The sequence below is a fragment of the Struthio camelus genome, chromosome 2, assembly GCF_040807025.1.
Source record: "Struthio camelus isolate bStrCam1 chromosome 2, bStrCam1.hap1, whole genome shotgun sequence".
NCBI lineage: Eukaryota > Metazoa > Chordata > Aves > Struthioniformes > Struthionidae > Struthio > Struthio camelus.
In genome coordinates, this window is record NC_090943.1 from 173470 (window position 1) to 190072 (window position 16603).

General features: G+C 49.7%; 2 protein-coding genes across 10 annotated transcripts in view; both read right to left on the minus strand.

Moving 5' to 3' along the window:
- Window positions 1–6582, minus strand: part of SMARCD3 (SWI/SNF related BAF chromatin remodeling complex subunit D3) — a 110210-nt gene extending 103628 nt beyond the window's left edge. The window contains exons 1-2 of one of the 9 annotated variants that reach the window (XM_068933868.1): window positions 6554–6582; window positions 2268–2462 (exon numbers count right to left, since the gene is read on the minus strand). The gene's annotated coding sequence lies outside the window, so the exon portion shown is untranslated. Of the gene's footprint in view, window positions 1–2158; window positions 2463–5406; window positions 5549–6004; window positions 6043–6088; window positions 6183–6553 lie in introns of those variants that run through there. The other 8 variants (XM_068933862.1, XM_068933864.1, XM_068933870.1 and 5 more) reach the window with 8 other exon arrangements.
- A 6149-nt stretch (window positions 6583–12731) lies between these two features.
- Window positions 12732–16571, minus strand: CHPF2 (chondroitin polymerizing factor 2). The gene is made up of 4 exons (XM_009670496.2): window positions 16297–16571; window positions 15076–15640; window positions 14469–14651; window positions 12732–14203 (listed from the first exon to the last, which is right to left on the minus strand). Exons 1-4 carry the CDS (start codon window positions 16569–16571, stop codon window positions 12941–12943), a joined length of 2286 nt encoding a protein of 761 aa, XP_009668791.2. The 3' UTR covers window positions 12732–12940.
- Window positions 16572–16603: the final 32 nt, after the last annotated feature.

Genomic DNA, 16603 nt, shown 5'->3' on the forward strand with positions numbered 1-16603 from the left:
GTGTGGGAACCTGGGTCACAGGGACCATGTGTGTGGGGTGCCAGAAGTGGCCTGGAAGCCAGGCCTACGTGCATCTTTAAGGATGAGACCACAGGAGGAGCTGGCTACCGGAGGGACCAGAGGATTCCCGGCCAGCTGCTGGAGAGACCATAAGGTATGGGTCAACTGATACCCGCCTGTGCACGTGTCTGTGTCTCAAGGGGTAAGGCACCTGGGAAGAGCGAGGATCCAGGGCCAGCTGCTGGACAGGCTGTGTGCCTAAGCCCAGTTACTGGAGGGATCCATGCTGCGTGCGTGTGTGCGCAGGCGTGTGAGAAGCAGTGTACATCGGGAGTGGGGCTGTGCGCCTCGGGAGCTCACATGCCCAGGTGCCAGCAGTTGGGGAGACTGAGGATCCAGGGCCAGCTAGCAGGTAAACTGAGTGCCTCAGCCCAGCCACTACAGGGAATCACACTGTACATGTGTAGATATAAATTTCCCACTAAAGGACCTTCATCCTGCTCAGCCAGAGAGGGAACAGGATGAGACTGTTGGTGCTGTTTGTCTTTGTGTGAGTGCTGTATGTGTCCATCTGTGCTGGTCTGTGTGGCTGGCCATGTATATGTATATACATATATATACATATACGTGTATATATATATAAATGTGTGTGTGTGTTTGTGTTGTATACATGTGTTTGTGTGTATGCCTCCTGGGAATACATTCTCAGCTACCCCACTGGCTGGATGTGGGGGCACAGAGCTGTGGCAGCCTCATCTCTATCAAGTTACTGGATTCTGTAACCCCTAACAAGGTTAAAGTCACCACCTTACTTTTCATTGAGAAACTAAAGGAGTTTTAACATAGAAACTACTGATTCCAGTGAGAGTTGCTCTCTGCAGAAAGTCAGACTAGAGTAGCAGGCATACACTGCAGTAACTCTTGTATCGATGGGCTCCTAGCAAGTTTGTCAGCATAGAGGACATAGCAGTAGCCTAGCAGGACAGTGACAGCAACAAAAACACATGGAGCTGAGCGTCAGAACTGAAAAGCAAAGAAATCTCCCTAGGTGACAGTTAGAAAAAGCCTTTTGCCAAATTCACTGCCTAGTGTTCAGTGGTCACCTTGAACCAAATGACATGCATAAGTTCAAACACAAGTCAAAAGTCACAAATGCATTTCCTGTGTTTAGTAGGTTATTATTCTCATTGTCTTTATTTCCAGTTTCTTTTACTAAGCATCTACAGTCATCCCACTCTTGTCTCTATCTCTGCCAGCTAGCTCTCATCCATATCTCAGTCTTGTTCTTTCATTTGAAGCTGGAGTGACAAGAGCTGCCTTTCTAAAAAGCGTACCCTTACTCAGCAACAGCTGAGAGCTGAACGGAGGCACCCACTACCTTTAGGAAAAGGCCAAAGTGAATGGTCTTATAGTTCTTCCTGGACTCAGAATCCAAGAGAGCATTCAGTTAAACGGAAAAGGGCAGAATGGTAATAGAAAAACATAATCTGGGAAGAGTCAATGGATGGAAAACACAGCTAGACTAGTCCAGATCAGAAAATTGGAACAACTCCTCACGAGTTTTTGCTTAACATTGAAATAGCAGACGTAAGAATTTGGAGGATTTTCTAACACTGTTTACCCAAAATTGCTGATTTCATAATTAGCTGACTGCAAAGACTGAAAAGGTATATAGATGAAAAAAATTTCAGTATTTGCCACATTTTTCTAAGCTTTTCCCACACATCCGTTGCTAGTCGGAGACAGGATACTTTGGTCTGATTCAGTACAACAGGGTTCTTATGTTTACATAAGCCATAATCAGTAAATTGGTACTAGTATCTCTCTGTAACAGACGTTCTTCAGCTCAGCCAGAAGTGAAAAGCCAGTTATAGCAGGCACTAGGCAAAGTTTTTTACTGTGCTGAAGCATACTAAGTGATACGTTTGTAACAGGCCCAGCTAGATGGCAATTACAGGGCTAACTTTTCTTATTCTCTTTCTTTCCTCTATCAGATCTACTCTTAGCGACTGCATTCCCTCACCTTACTCTCTCTGAGCTAGTCTACTTTGCCAGAATTGGCTCCCTCCCTGACAGCACTGGCAGAAACACAGAAGTAGCAGGCTAGGAAAAGGACAAGCCAAGGTTAATAACAGTAAGCAGCCAGGTCAGGACTTACTTCGGATGATTTCCCAGATGTCCAAAGCCAAATGTTTCCAGTCCCAATAAAAGCCACTGACACCTTCTTCCCTCCTAGAACAGGTCACTTTCCAATGGGCTAAACCTACCTGTACCACACTAGGTAGATGACGAACGCCTGGAGTCACATGTGTATGGACGAAGAGGAAACAGGAAACTTATCCAACAGGATGGGGGCAGGAGACCAGCTATTATGTCATGATGAATTAGCAGGAGATATTCTAATTGAACTGAAGCAGGAACAGCTCTAAGACAGCAGGCCCGGGATACATTTGGATCCAGCTCTGAAACGAGAAAGTACATACTGAGTGTGAGAGAAGCAATATCCAATATAAATAAAACTTGCTAGTATAGCACCAACCCATGTGACACTTCACAAGCAGCACAACTGGAAAAAAAAAAAAAGAGAGAGAAAGAGCAAGAAAGAAAAGTTGCAACTGACATAATGATTAAGGACTTCTCTACATAGAAAATTGCAGACAGATGCACATCCATGTTGCCAAAACATGGTACTTTTGCTCAGGCACCAGGCCACGCTAACAGGCTATTCAACTTTCAGGCTGGAACAAGCTTGTATTTGGGTATGCTGGAGAAAACATGAAGAAAATACACTTGTCTACACCTGTCAACAGAGAGATGCTCTAATAAGACTTCTATATATTCACAGAATAGTTAAGGTTGGAAGGTACCTCTGGAGACTCCCTAGTCCAACAAAGAAGCAAGGATATCTTCTCACACAGATGTACTTGGTTATATTTCTGCTGGACATCTCTGATGACCCTTGTGAAAGCAGGCTAGTTCAGGAACTTTAACCAAGTCATCTTGCTTTCATTCTTCAAAAAGGAAATCTGTAAAGGCTATCAGAATGCCACAACATTTCAGCAGCACTGTTAGCTGCCTTGGTAGGCTGGTGAAAACTTTGCAGACTGAGAGATCCCATAGGTCCAGTGCACAATCATGTAGCTTCAATGGCTGCCTGTTCATGACAAGTCCCAGAGAAGATGAGACAGGGTAAGAAGGAAAAAGGAGCTGCTCCTTGGAAAGAGCTGAGCCAGCGGCACCTGTGTATACAGAGCACTGCTTCTTTTGACAGCTCTCTGCTGCAGTTGATGAAGGAAAAAAGCATTACAGCAGAACAGATGGGAGCACCAGTACTCACAGCATTCATGAGTGTAAGCTCACGCCTAGTCAGAAAGTTAGAGGCAGATGTTCGAAGAACAGATAGGTAAGAAAGGGAAATACAAGCATTACAGTGCCAGCCTAGGCAGTGCTGATCAACATAAAAGAGGAGATGATTCCATCAGGGACAGTAACAAGGCCCTGGGTCCAGCAGGGTCAAAACAAGGCAAAAACAAAGGGCAGAAAGAAGAGGAGAGCATGGTGAATTGTGCTAAAATAGAGATGAAGTCAAGCAAGGACAGTGTCCAGGAAAGCAGTGGCTGATGCAGAACACAGCAGTGGAAGCAGTGCAAGTGAAAAGGGATGGGCCAGGAGAGCAAAGTAAGCCAGCACACAAGGTATAGAAAGGAATATCACTGCAGCTCTGTGGAAAAGGAGGCAACCAGTGGCTGACAATGTTGGGAATATCAGCAATCACCCAAGGGGCAGGGCCAGGCTGGGACTTTCTTACCCACAGCTAGAGGCAGGGGATTACATTGAGGGAAAAGGGTTGGTTTCTCACGGTGTTGTCCCAGGGGCAAACAATACCCACGGTTGCTGATTGCTCCTGAGGCAGTACCAAGGAGCCAGTCATTTACATAAGCTGGAGGATTCCCCTGGGAGGGCAGTGCTATGGAGTCAATCTCTCCAAGAAAGGCAGTGCTGACAACACCAGGCCAACACAACCCGGACTAGCGCTAGTGCCTGGGAATGACCTAGTCTCCTAGCCAAGTAGCTGGTGCAGGACAGCAGCTTCCCTGGGAAAGGAAGCAGGTCTCTCCAGTAGGCAATGGCAGTGGGTTATCTCCCCCACGGTACTTGTCTCTCCTGAGGTTTCTGTCCTTCCTGGGGAGGAGGGAAGGAGAGCAGGAACAGCTCCTCACAAGGAAGGGAGCAAGGCAGTTGGTGTCTTGCAGGTTCAAAGTTGGTCTCTTCTGGAATAAAGTTCTGGGAGCACAGGTATCCCCAGGGTGGAGAGCTGTCCATCTGTCTAAGGTGAGAGATGCGCAAAGTCGTCAGCCATCCCAGGGCTCAGCGCTGAAAAGCTCCACCTCTGCTCAGGGATGTCAGTTTTTCCTAACTAGGGCAGAGAGATTGGTCTCACCCAAGGAAAGCTCTAGAGGTACCAGATCAACATTAGGAGTCGGATGTAACTACTAAGAAGAAACCAGTATACCGCACAAATGCTCCCCCAGACCATGCTAACAGTCGCTCTCTCCTCAGTCCCCCAGCTGATTTCTACTTCAGTCTCTCCCAGCAACTTGACACATGGTCTCTCTGTGGGCCATGCTGACAGAGAAAATGCAGGAGAGCTCAAGACCCAGGGAATGGGAGGGAGGGAGCAGCAACCTCCAGGAGCCAGAGAGTGGTGGCAAAGGGGCTGGTTTCCCTGTGGGGGGTCAAGGAGATCTTCTGGAAGGCCGTGCAGAGCATTAGTCTCTGTCCATAGACATGGATGAGCTTCTCCCAAGAGCACGAGGGAGTATCTGGGACTATGCATCTCCCTCTGAAAGTACATCTGGGGGGCAGCTTACAGGTAGCAAACGGACACTGTCTCACAAAAGGAGCTGAAGGCTGGTTGTCCTGGGAGCACTGGTGCCGGCTGTCGGTGCCTCCTGGACACGGTGCTGGGAGCAGGACCCTCCTCGGCAGGAGCAGGCCGGCGCGAGGCGGCGGCTCCGGCGGCTGCCGGGGAGGGTCAGTCCCGGCAGAGGGCAAGGCTCCCGAGGGGCTCGCAGTCCGCACTCGGGAGGCGCGGACGGGACCGGGCTGCCGGCGAGGCGGCGAGGCCGCCGCAGCTGGGCGCGGCGGGCGGGGGCGGGCGGCGGGTCAGCCGGCGGGGGCCAGGGAGGCGGCTCCGCCGGGGCAGCGCCGAGCCGACGGGAGCCCCGGGGGCGGCGGGGCTGCCGGTCGGGGCGCCGCCGGCGGGGCAGTGCCGTGCCGGGCGGAGGCGTCCCGCAGCCAGAGCTCCCGCGGGGCCCGGCGCAGAGCCGCGGCGACTGCCGCCGCGGGGCCGAGGCGGACGAGCATGCCCGGGGCGGGGGCGGCGGGGCCCGGGGCGAAGCTCACCGTCCCGTCCATGCTCCTCCCCGCCGCGCCGCTCTCCCGCTCGCGCCGCGGCCGCCGTCCCAGCGCCGGGCGCGGGGCGCCTGCGCGGCGCTGCGGAGAGCGGCGCAGGGACCGTCTGCAAAGTGCGCGCCGCGCGGGGGCCGCAGCGAAGCGCCGGGGCGGGCTGCCCGCAGCGCCCGGGCCGCCGGGCAGGGGGCTGCCGCTGCGGCGCGGCCGCGGCTCTGCCCCGCCGCGCCCCGACCCCTCGCGCCGCTCCGGCGGCGGCTGGGACCGGCCCCGTGGTCCCCGCGCCCGCCGCCGAGCCCGGGGGGGCGGCGCGGCGCCGAGCTCCTCCCGCGGCCGGGCGGGGGCAGCGTCCGCGGCTTCCCCACCCCTCGGGCCGCTCCTGGCCCGCGGCCTGGGGCCGGCGCCCGCCCGCCGGCCGGGAGCCCCGGGGCAGCCTCGGACGAGCTGCGGGGCGCCGCTGTGCCCGCCTCAGCGCCGCCCCCCCCCCCCCCGCCGCCTTCCCACCCCCGCCTCAGCGCCCCAGCGCCCATCCCCGCTGCCTCAGTGCCTCCCTCCCGCCGCCTCAGCTCCCCCGCCGCCTCAGCTCTTTCACCTCCTCCTCCCCCGCCGCCTCAGCTCCTTCGCCCCCTCCTCCCCCGCCGCCTCAACACCCCCGCCGCCTCCTCAGCTCTTTCACCTCCTCCTCCCCCGCCGCCTCAGCGCTCCCCCCGGCCCCTCAGCTCCTTCGCCTCCTCCTCCTCCCCCGCCGCCTTGGTGCCCGCCGCCTCACTGCCTTCCCCCGCCGCCTTAACACCCCCGTCTCAGCCCCCTCCTCCCCCGCCGCCCCCTCAGCTCCTCGCCCCCTCCTCCCCCGCCGCCTCCTCAGCTCCTTCGCGCCCTCCTCCCCCGCCGCCCCCTCCTCCCCCGCCGCCTCAGCCCCCGCCGCCCCCTCAGCTCCTCGCCCCCTCCTCCCCCGCCGCCTCAGCCCCCGCCGCCCCCTCAGCTCCTCGCCCCCTCCTCCCCCGCCGCCTCAGCCCCCGCCGCCCCCTCAGCTCCTCGCCCCCTCCTCCCCCGCCGCCCCCTCAGCTCCTCGCCCCCTCCTCCCCCGCCGCCCCCTCAGCTCCTCGCCCCCTCCTCCCCCGCCGCCTCCTCAGCTCCTCGCCCCCTCCTCCCCCGCCGCCTCAGCTCCTTGGCCCCCCCTCGCCGCCATCCCCGTCGGACCGTGCCGTGAGCGGCCTGCCCCGCCGCGCGCCCCGCGGACCCACCTGGCGCAGGCGGCGGCGGGGCGGGACGGGACGGCGGCGGCCGCCCGCAGAGCAGAGCCCTCGGGGCCCGCCGGGGTGTTGTCGGCCCGGGCGCCCGCGCTGCCACCCCGGACTGATGTGAGTGAGAATAGCCGGTGTCGAAGAGTGAACGTGGACAAAAGCTGAGGAGAAGGTGCAATATTTCAAACTTTAAACGGATCTATACCAAGGACTATTATCCTGTGTATGTTTTCGTACACCCCTCCCAATACTTACTGGATTAAGAGAGGGGTGTGGGTCTGATACACTGCCCCAACTGCTATCGAAAAAGGAAAGGAAAATTATTTAGTGAATATCCAGTGGAAAATATTTATGAAGTACACTTTCAAAGAATGATTTGAAGGAGCACTGAAAAAAGAGGGTGAGTTAAGTTGAGGAAGCACTGGAAACAATGAAGGATGAGCATAAAAAGATGATTTAAAAGGAACAGTTAAGGGATTGAGTAAGGAACAGCTGCAGAGGAACTGATATGATATGACTTATGATAGATATGTGAATAAGTAATGCTCAAGGCCAAACAGTAGAGAGCAAATTCTGCTGGAAACAAGTCTTCATGCTGGAGTGAAGAACGGAGGAGTCTACTGAGAAAGAATATTTTAGTTCTCCTGGAGAAATCTGCACCTCTGGATGAGCCTACGTTGTCCTCTATATCTGGTCATCTGACCTGACCAACATGAGCTCCACAACTTGTCCAGGGAGCAGCCTAGACTATCTGCACGTGGTTGGCTTGCACCCCATAGCCCATTATGCCCTTTCCCTTTGCACAAGAGGGTCACCATTGCCCTCAGGAGTCTGCCCTCCCTCTCCTTCCAGAGCGCTAGCAATTCGCTGTGAACCAACTGCTTTGGAGTGAGCAAACCCAGCAGCCTGTCAGCTGTGATTGCAATAGGGACAGCCATCCTAGGGACCGTGCATACGCAACTGCTCCACTGAGCACAATAACAAGAGGAGAAGAGGAGACCGCCCCATGGAGTGCCCAAATGGGATAGGCTGCACATCACCCTTGCACTGGAGAGTGATGTCATTTATATTCCAGAGCTGTGGAGAAGATTGATGGGCACCAAGATCAGATACACTATTTGAGTTTGTAATACCTGCATTTCTCTGTGATCAGCAAAGACTATTCCAACAGGGTAAGCAAGCCTATCTAGGAGGACATCCAGAGGACCAAGCCACCCATACCAGACTTAAAGAAGAGAAAGAAATATAGCCAAGGACACATGGAGCCTTAAGTACATACAAAAGTATACAAAACTGGAGCACACCAGGGTAAGCACAGCTGGTGACATAGTAGACTACTAATAAGGCATTGTATCTTCTCAGTTTGAAAAGGCCAAAGATGACAGTCATGGTAATTTGTCTTCCTGGCCTACCTACGCGCTCAATATAGGCTAAAGATTCTGTATCATGACCCTAATACTGGGTCTGCCATTTCTGGCTGAACTAAAGCATGTCCTTGAAAAAGATCCTTTTGTGCTTTGCAGCAAGTGACATAAAAATGGTGGTTCAAGGTTAAATCATAAGTCGACCTGACCCCCTTATCCTGTTTCTGACAGTGGCCAACACTGAATGCCTAGATCAGATCATGAAGATAGGGCAAACATATAAGCGATGCTTCCCTAAATGCTCTCCTAGCTCATAGTGATTTGTGATTCAAAGACCTCCTGTGATGGAAGTGGTGGCTTTGTATTTAATAGCCCTTTATGGGTTTCTCTTTTGCAACTTTCATCCACTATGTATTCACAGTCATGAAATTTAAGGCCTTGAAGGACCATCCAGTTTGCATACTTATGTATGACAAGTCATTTCACACAGACCTCCAGTAACACAAACCAAATAAATTATGACTTCTTGAAAAAGTTACTGCTCTGTAATTTCAGTGGCTAGTCACTTTCACCACTAAAAGCGTGTGCCTGTTTTCATTTGGAATTTCCTGTTTCAGTTTAAAGCTGTTGACTTTGGAGGTAAGGCATAAGAACAGCAACACCACTTGATTAAAAAACTCTTTAGAATCCAGTATTTTTTCCTAAGTGATTGTACTTATATGCTGTAATCAAATCACCTCAGAAACTTCTTTCTAAGTCATTAGAGTTCTGCACTCACATTGTAAAATATTTTTTCCAATCTTCGGATAAATTTTGTGAACCTCTTGTGCACTCCATTTTTGTAATGTTTCCTTCAAGCTTTCAAAAAGAGCTAGGTTGCCAGGGGCCTTGTTGCTGTCTTCTCTCACATCAACTTGTTTCCTCAAGTTTGTTTATCTGTATAGATCTATTATCTCATGTCTTAACCTTAAATGGTAAACTTTGTGGGACTAGGGTAGCTCTGTATGTTAGTGCCTAAAATAGTGGGTCCTGGTCAGATTAAGCTGCTTGCCCATTAACACAGTCAAATTATATTCAGACTTACTTTTCTATATGGTACAGTCCTCTTTGTGGCATGCTTCATTTTCTCCAGGTATGTAAGTTTGCTCTTGGCTACTTTAAAAGAAAATGCATTTGAATAGCCTTACTCTGCTACACAGGGCTCTCTGTGGTTATCTTATCTTAATCTCTGTTTTCTGCCTTACTCATTTTTATGCCATCTGCAGATTTTATCAGTAGAAATCTTACATGTGCTTTCAAATCATCAGTTAAAGTGTTGAACAACACGGGGTGGAGAACTGTCCTCCCAGGACCTAATTAGAAGTGCCCATATCCAACAAACGGCACTTTTTTGATATGTCAGCCCATCCTCACTTGTTACATTTGTGGTTATATAGCTTTCTATCTAAAAGTTAGAGCATTGCCCTGAATGAAATGATTTTCAAGCCTGTAATGGCCATATGATCATCCTTAACTCCACTTGCAATTTCAAGGGCTGAAATGAAGCTGTTTGCCAAGTCCTATTTGCTATACAACAACCTTGACTAGTATTAGTTATACAGTAATGCCAGCTACACCAAATTTCTTATCAGTTAGCATTTCTGAATTCAATTGCTTACAGTCTGTTAGGAATCAATGAAGAGTACTTAACTTTTTTTTTGTTTTGTGTAACACTGGATGAATTCACTCAACACTTAATTTGACTTTTCAATTTTCTAATTTGACTTTTTCTTTCCTCTTTACAGCATTTGCTCTATTAGCATCTTACTATTGCTCCTACTAGAGCTTAACCTTGAAGGTTAACCGGTCTCCCTGTAATATGCAAGCAGTTAATCTCATCCAGGAATGCAGGCATTTGATCAACAAAACCAGAATCTTCAGCTCATTGACTCAGCAGTTCATTATCAGTATTTCCTGCCTTTTCTTTCCCACAAAACTAGATTTCCCAAAAAATTGCCGCTTCCTTCAGTTTTGTCCCATGATATACCAGTAGTGACTTGCTAAACAATGTTTCATACCTATTTTGTTTTGCATCTTTGTTTTACCTAAATGACAATGGATGACATCTCACTGTCCTGCCTCCCATGATTCTCTTTCTACTCTAATAAGGACTCCTGCTTCCCCTATGTCATTTTTCATACCTTTTCCATAGCAGCTTGTTTTACATCACAGATATCCCCAGCTGGTATGATCCCTATAGCTTTCACTCTCCTTACAGCAGAGAGATTTTCTGGCAGTTGACTTGCTACATCTCTGTCGATGTTTAATATTTCAGTTTGGTTGTATGATCCCTTTTTTTCCCCCCGATTCATTGTAAGTTACCAGACTTGCTTGTCCTGCTTACGCTGTTTTTTACAACCTCCAATGCTCATTGCCAGTCCTTCCAAATGTGTGATCTAGAACGATACAAGGACTCCTTGGGTATTACACCACTTTGAAACTTGTATTTATACATGCGTCCCCTCTAAAACCATCAACTCTTATTTCATGCATCAGAATCTCTTTTGTCTTCAAGAAGAAAAACACAACACATCAAAAGCAAATAGCAGCAGGGATTCTTACACTGTCCGTCTTTGCTACTCATAACGGAAGGAACCGTTTCCCAGTTAGTTTCTCTTGCTCTCAGTCTTTGAAGGTTTGCTTAGCAACAGACACGCATCATAGTAAGACGTTCACCAGAGATCTGACTTTTTCGTACGTAAATGTAATCAAGACATCTCTTACTGTTTTAATAAACAAATTTAAGTTTTTTATTTCACTTGAAGCATTTTGTCAGACATTGAAATACTTCTTTTGAAACTTTTCCATCTTTCAGCATCTCTTTTGAAGCAAAGACATCGGCCTCTAGCTCATACTCCTCAGGAATATAGCGAATGTCATCTCTTTCCTTATACACTACTTACATAGCCTTGAACTGGCTTAGTCATATTCACTAGCTCATCATACAGATGAGCTAGTGAAATTTACAGATTTACACCATGGCTTTGGCCTTTGCTTTCTAGGATACCAGCTGGAAAGCAGCTTTGCAGAAAAAGACCTGGAGGTCCTAATGGCCAAGCTGAACATGAGCCAGCAATGGGCCCTTGTGGCAAAGGCAGCCAACTGCATCCTGGGCTGCATTAGGAAGAAGAATGCCAGCTTGGAAATGTTGCCAAGCTCAGGGGGGGATCGTATCCATGTGTACATATATCTGATGGGAGGGCATAAAGAAGACAGAGCCAGACTCTTCTCAGTGGCACCCAGTGACAGGACAAGAGGCAGTGAGCACAAACTGAAATATAGGGAACCCTATTAAAAGTAAGAATGAACTTCTTTACTGTGAGGGTGATCAAACACTGGAGCAGGCTACTCAGGGGTGTTGTAGAGTCTCCATCCTTTGAGATTCTCATAATGCGATTGGAAAGTCTTGAGCAACCTGCTCTGACTGACCCTGCTTTGTTCAAGGGACTAAACTTGTTGGACTAGACAAAACTCCAGAGGTTCCTTCCACCCTTAACCATTCTGATTCCGAATAGGGAAATGTAGAACACAACCTGTTTACTTAATTGCTGGATAAATTATTTTAGGTAGCTGTATTACGTATAAGCACAAGCTTATCAAGTTTTCTGATTCATTCTGTGTAACAGACCTGGCCTCGTTTTGTCCCAGCAAGCTAACACACGCCATCTGCAAACTCTGCCAACTATTTTCCTCTTAAATAATCAAACATAATGAATGACATTGGCCCAAGAATCTGTTCCTGCAGGAGCTTGCTGTAAACATCCACCAGATAGAGTATCTCCCTTTACATCAATATCTGTGAATAACAGACAGCTTTTCATCCATTTAATATAGACTATATAGAAACATGAACATCAAGTGGAACTAACAACCACTAAAGATAAGCTATCAGTTGCCTACTTCCACTGACATGCATGTAGCATGCAAATGGATATACCTGATGGTCCTAAAACCACGTATATTGAGGTTACCTAGAACCAGGAACACAACCAAAATGTATGGAATAACCCCAAAGAATTTTCCATCCTCCAGAACAGTTGCACAAGCTGACAGCTTTAAAGTTTAATTTGGGTAGGGAGACTCATCAGGTCATCAAGATAACCAGATAATCAAGTTGAAGCTGAACTGTTAAATCTGCTAGCCATGCTATCTGCTCATCTGAAAGAGAAAGTGACATGTTTGTTATTTTCAGAGATAACGCTGCTCCATCTGCAGAAGGCAAGAGTAGTTTTTTGGGGACCTTCAGACAGCACCTGGCTCCTCTCTAGGGCATACAAGGTATAATACTGTGCTGTTAAGCACAACTGAAGCAAGTTTGATGCACATCAAAGGGAAGTTAATTTCCTTCCCCTTCCTGAATTACACAGCAGAACGAATGTTCTGCAGTTGCAGAGTCAAACACAGCAAAGGGAAAACGCAGTTTTGTCCAGCAGCAAACCAGACCAGCCATGTTATGAGCACGCGGAGACACACAAGCACATAAGAGGGTGCAAGGACAGCGCTGACTGTAACATAGCCAAGCTAATCTCGTTCCAGTAAAAATCTCATTCACTGCCCAGCAGAATTGTATGGTTTAAAGTAAGTTGGGCTCTACAGCTTGTTTTACATCCTTCATCCCAGATTGAGGCCCCGTAAATCAAGAATCTATAAAATTTGCAAGTAATCACGTTAGTCTGCTTGGAAAGAAACTTTTATTTATTAAAAAAAAAAACAACAAATAAACAGCCTCTCTTCGCAGCCCATGCCTGTGCCTCAGAGCAAGGCTGTGAAAGTCTTCCTCTTCCCTTGACCTCTCATGCCCTTCTCCCATGGCCAGGCTGGGAAGAGGGTGGAAAGTGCCAAGTGTTAAGGTGCTAGGAAGCTCTTGATGTTTCCAGTCTCTCAAGTGCTGTTGGCTTGTTCCTGCTCAAAGAGGGCCATGGCTAAATGCGAGCGGGATGCAAGTCCCTCTAAGTTACTGAGCATACAGCGATGGTATAACTCCTCACTCAGTCGCGGATTGCAGCTCCTCAGGGCATATTTCTGCACTAACCCTGGTTCCACAGCCCGAAATAGGTGCAGGCCAGAATAGTGGAGGAAGACATCAAATACCTCCATGCTCTCCAGCACCTCATCCCGGTCTAGGATATCAGCTGCTAGCTTGGTACGTGCTGTCATATAGTCAGAGTTATAAAAGCAGGCCTCAGCAAAGGAATGCTTATCAAAATGCCCATCCCTCAGGAAGTCAGTGCTGGAAGAAGCAGCTTGCTCACCACGGTACACCAATGCAGGGTTGAACTCCTGGAAATGCACTGGAAAAAAGACCTGCCAATTGCTGATAGTATTCATGCGGCAGCGGTTCAGGAACTCCATGTTGATTTCTGTCCAGACACTGGCTAAGAAGAACAGGGTGTCCACAGGGTGCTTCTTTGACACTATATCCATGAGTTTCACTTGAGACGGCACCTCGGTTTTGACACTAATCCAGGGGATTTTAACTTCTGCATAGCGTTTCTCCAGCTCTCCTACCATAGCTTTGACCCCAGCAAAAACATCCACCTGGCTGACTCGCTGGGCATCATAGGGGTGATAGATGAAAAGCAAGGTCAGCAAGGCATTATCATGTGTGTCCAGTGTGTTCATAGCAAACATATCCAGGAAGTTTGCCACAAAATCCAGGTCCTGCACAGTCAAGGGAAGCACCAGTTGCACCCGTGTGGCCTCTGTTACATATGGCATGGGAATAATTTCCACTTTACTTAGGGGCCGCACCAAGCTCACTCGTTTGACCAGAACATGACTGTGACCCTTTTGGGTCACAGCCTCCAGCAGGAGATCCAGTGTATATTCCATGCCCCGTGTGGGATCAAAGCGCCGATAGCCATTCAGCAACTGCCGCTTGCTAAAGCGGAGCAGAGGCTGGTAGCGGCTGTTAAGTTGCTCAAGTGCTGACTCAATAACGTCACTGACATCTGCTTTGCTGGCTCCAGAGAGCTCACACTTTGGGGAACCATCAGGACAGGAGAAGAGGTGCTGCTCAGTGAAGTAGTCCCAGCTGATTACCTCAAAACGGGACTTGGGAACAAATGGGGCATTAATGCCCACAGGCCACGTCAAGCCTGCCTCGCCTGCAGGGGTCAGTGACGTCAGGTTCCTGATCTGCATCTGTACAAAAAGAGAACTCTTACTGATCATTGCCACTTTCTCAAGGAGGTCTAGTCCATCTCCAACCCAGACCTGCCTCAGCATCCAGAGCTGTATCTTGATAGCGTCACATGAGGAGTTTTGGATAACACGGTAACAGAAATGCCATTTCTGGCTGCCTGACAGTAATCTACATAACAGAAGCAATAATGTCCTCTCACAAAGCAGAAAGTAAAGAAATCCTGCCTGGCTCAAGAGTTTCAGCTGATATCCCTCACCCGCATACCTGGAGTTCCTGAATCTCCTGATAGGCTCTGTCCAGCTGGATCCTGCTGAAGTGCTTGTGCAGCCGATACATGAGGGTCACATCAGAAACAGGGTGCACAGCAAGAGCTGCTTGGAACTCCTCTTCGTCCTCTTTCTCTGGCTCGGCATTTTTGGCCAATTCATAGGTACGATAATGCTGGCCCTGAAGTGGACAAGAGCCAGGAAAAACTGGCCTGGAACTCTAGATTTCACAGCGAAGCCTTCCCTCACCTCAGGCATGCATCCACCCCTCTCTCTGGGCTGGCTACAATACCCAGAGACAAACATGCAGTGGGCTTCCCTCCACCTGTCCCATGCTACATGCTTGTTTGTCTCAGTACCAACATGCCCTTTATCCCAACTGCCTCCCAAAACCTGAGAACGATCATTTGTCAGTAGGCGGGCGGCAAATGAAATTGTCTCCAGTCTCCACTCCAGCCTCTCCACTTTGGTTATGGGCCTCCCCCACACTGTCACACCTCACAGCAGAGGCTCACAAAAAGCCCGTTTAACGTGCAATAGGGCTAGTAAGGGTATAGGTTCTGTCGGGCTTAGCTAGCACAAAGCCCTGGGGAGGAAGGTAGTACCTGGAGCTGGGAAACACAAGTGATGCCAAGGAAATCAATGATGCAGCGCCCCAGCCACTCATCTGGGCGCACGCTAAGGATCTCATTGCGGCAGCTGTCCAAGTACTGATGGAGCTTAAGCAGCAGGCTGCGGGAAAGCAGGTAGCCAAAGCCACCGTGGCAATAGCGGGCCTGCTCATCTCCCCCAATAAACTCCTCTGCTCGCCCCAGGTAGACATCTTGATTAATACTTAAGTGCGTCACCAGAGCCTTGATCTGTTCAGCCTGGGCATAGGTATCATCCTGCATGATGTAGAACCAGTCATAGTCAGAACCAAAATGCTGGTGGATATAATGCATGGTCTCATACATCAGCCAGATGGGACGCTCATCCCCATGGGCCACCAGCACCATGCCGTGGGGCACCTTGGCACTGCGCAACCCTGTGAAGTACAGCAGCCGTGGGAAATGGTGGGCCACTGTCTTGTTCACTGCCACTGCCAATGTATTCAGGGTAGCTTTGGAGGTCAGCACTGCCACAAATAGTCTCTCATGGAATCCCAGTTCTGTCTGGATGTAGCGAGTTCTGTAAAGGAAGGACATACCTATATCACAAACAGCTGGATGACAAAAAACAAAGGGACTGCTTTCCATGCTTATGGGAACTTCAGAGAAGTCTTTGCTTGCCGGAGTTCACCAACAGTTAAAATAGCTAAACCTAGGTTTAGAGCCTTAAGAGTAGACTCGTTAGTAAAAATACCATTTCATAAAAATACTTGTCTCCTCCAAGAAAACTACAACCTCATATCATCCACACAAGCTAGAAATGTAAGCAAATATAAGCCTTAAAAAAAAAAAGCTATAGTAAGTTATACACATTCTTATTAATTGCACAGAATTTCATTAATCAATAGACTGATTAGAATGTGTCAAATCATTCTTCAAAACTTTGCTCTTAGACACAAGTAATAAAAGAAGGAATAAAAATTTCCAATCTTTTTTTTTGGGGGGGGGGGGAAGAGATCACTTGTTATATACTTTTATTGTGCCCCTTTATAGCAACAACCTTAGCCATCACCCTGTTACTAAAAAGCAGTTGTAGCAGCATAAAATACTACCTCGGATATTTCAAAGGCCATTCCAGCGTGAACCTGTTCCCTTGCGCAGAGTCGCAGAACCCCAAGTGCCATCTACACGTAACCATTTTCTATGGAGGAGGCTGGGCAAAGGAAAGACTTTTACCTGAGCACTTTCTTGTACGGCTTGTTGGGGTCCCTGTAGTAGGGAACGATCCTGGGCCTGAAGTCCTCGCGGTCCTGGCCCGGTGCCCCGCCCGCGGCCTCAGGCCGCGCTCCGCCGGCGGGCGGCCCGGCCCGGCCCGCCGCCCCGGGGCACGCGTCCTGGCCGCCGGCCTGGCTCCAGGAGGCGCGCAGCAGGCTCAGGCTGCAGCCCAGCGACAGGCCCAGGACGAGCGGCAGCGCGGGCCGCAGCGCGGCCAGCAGCGCGGCCAGGCGCATGGCGGCTCCGGCGGGGCCCGGCGGGCGGCGAG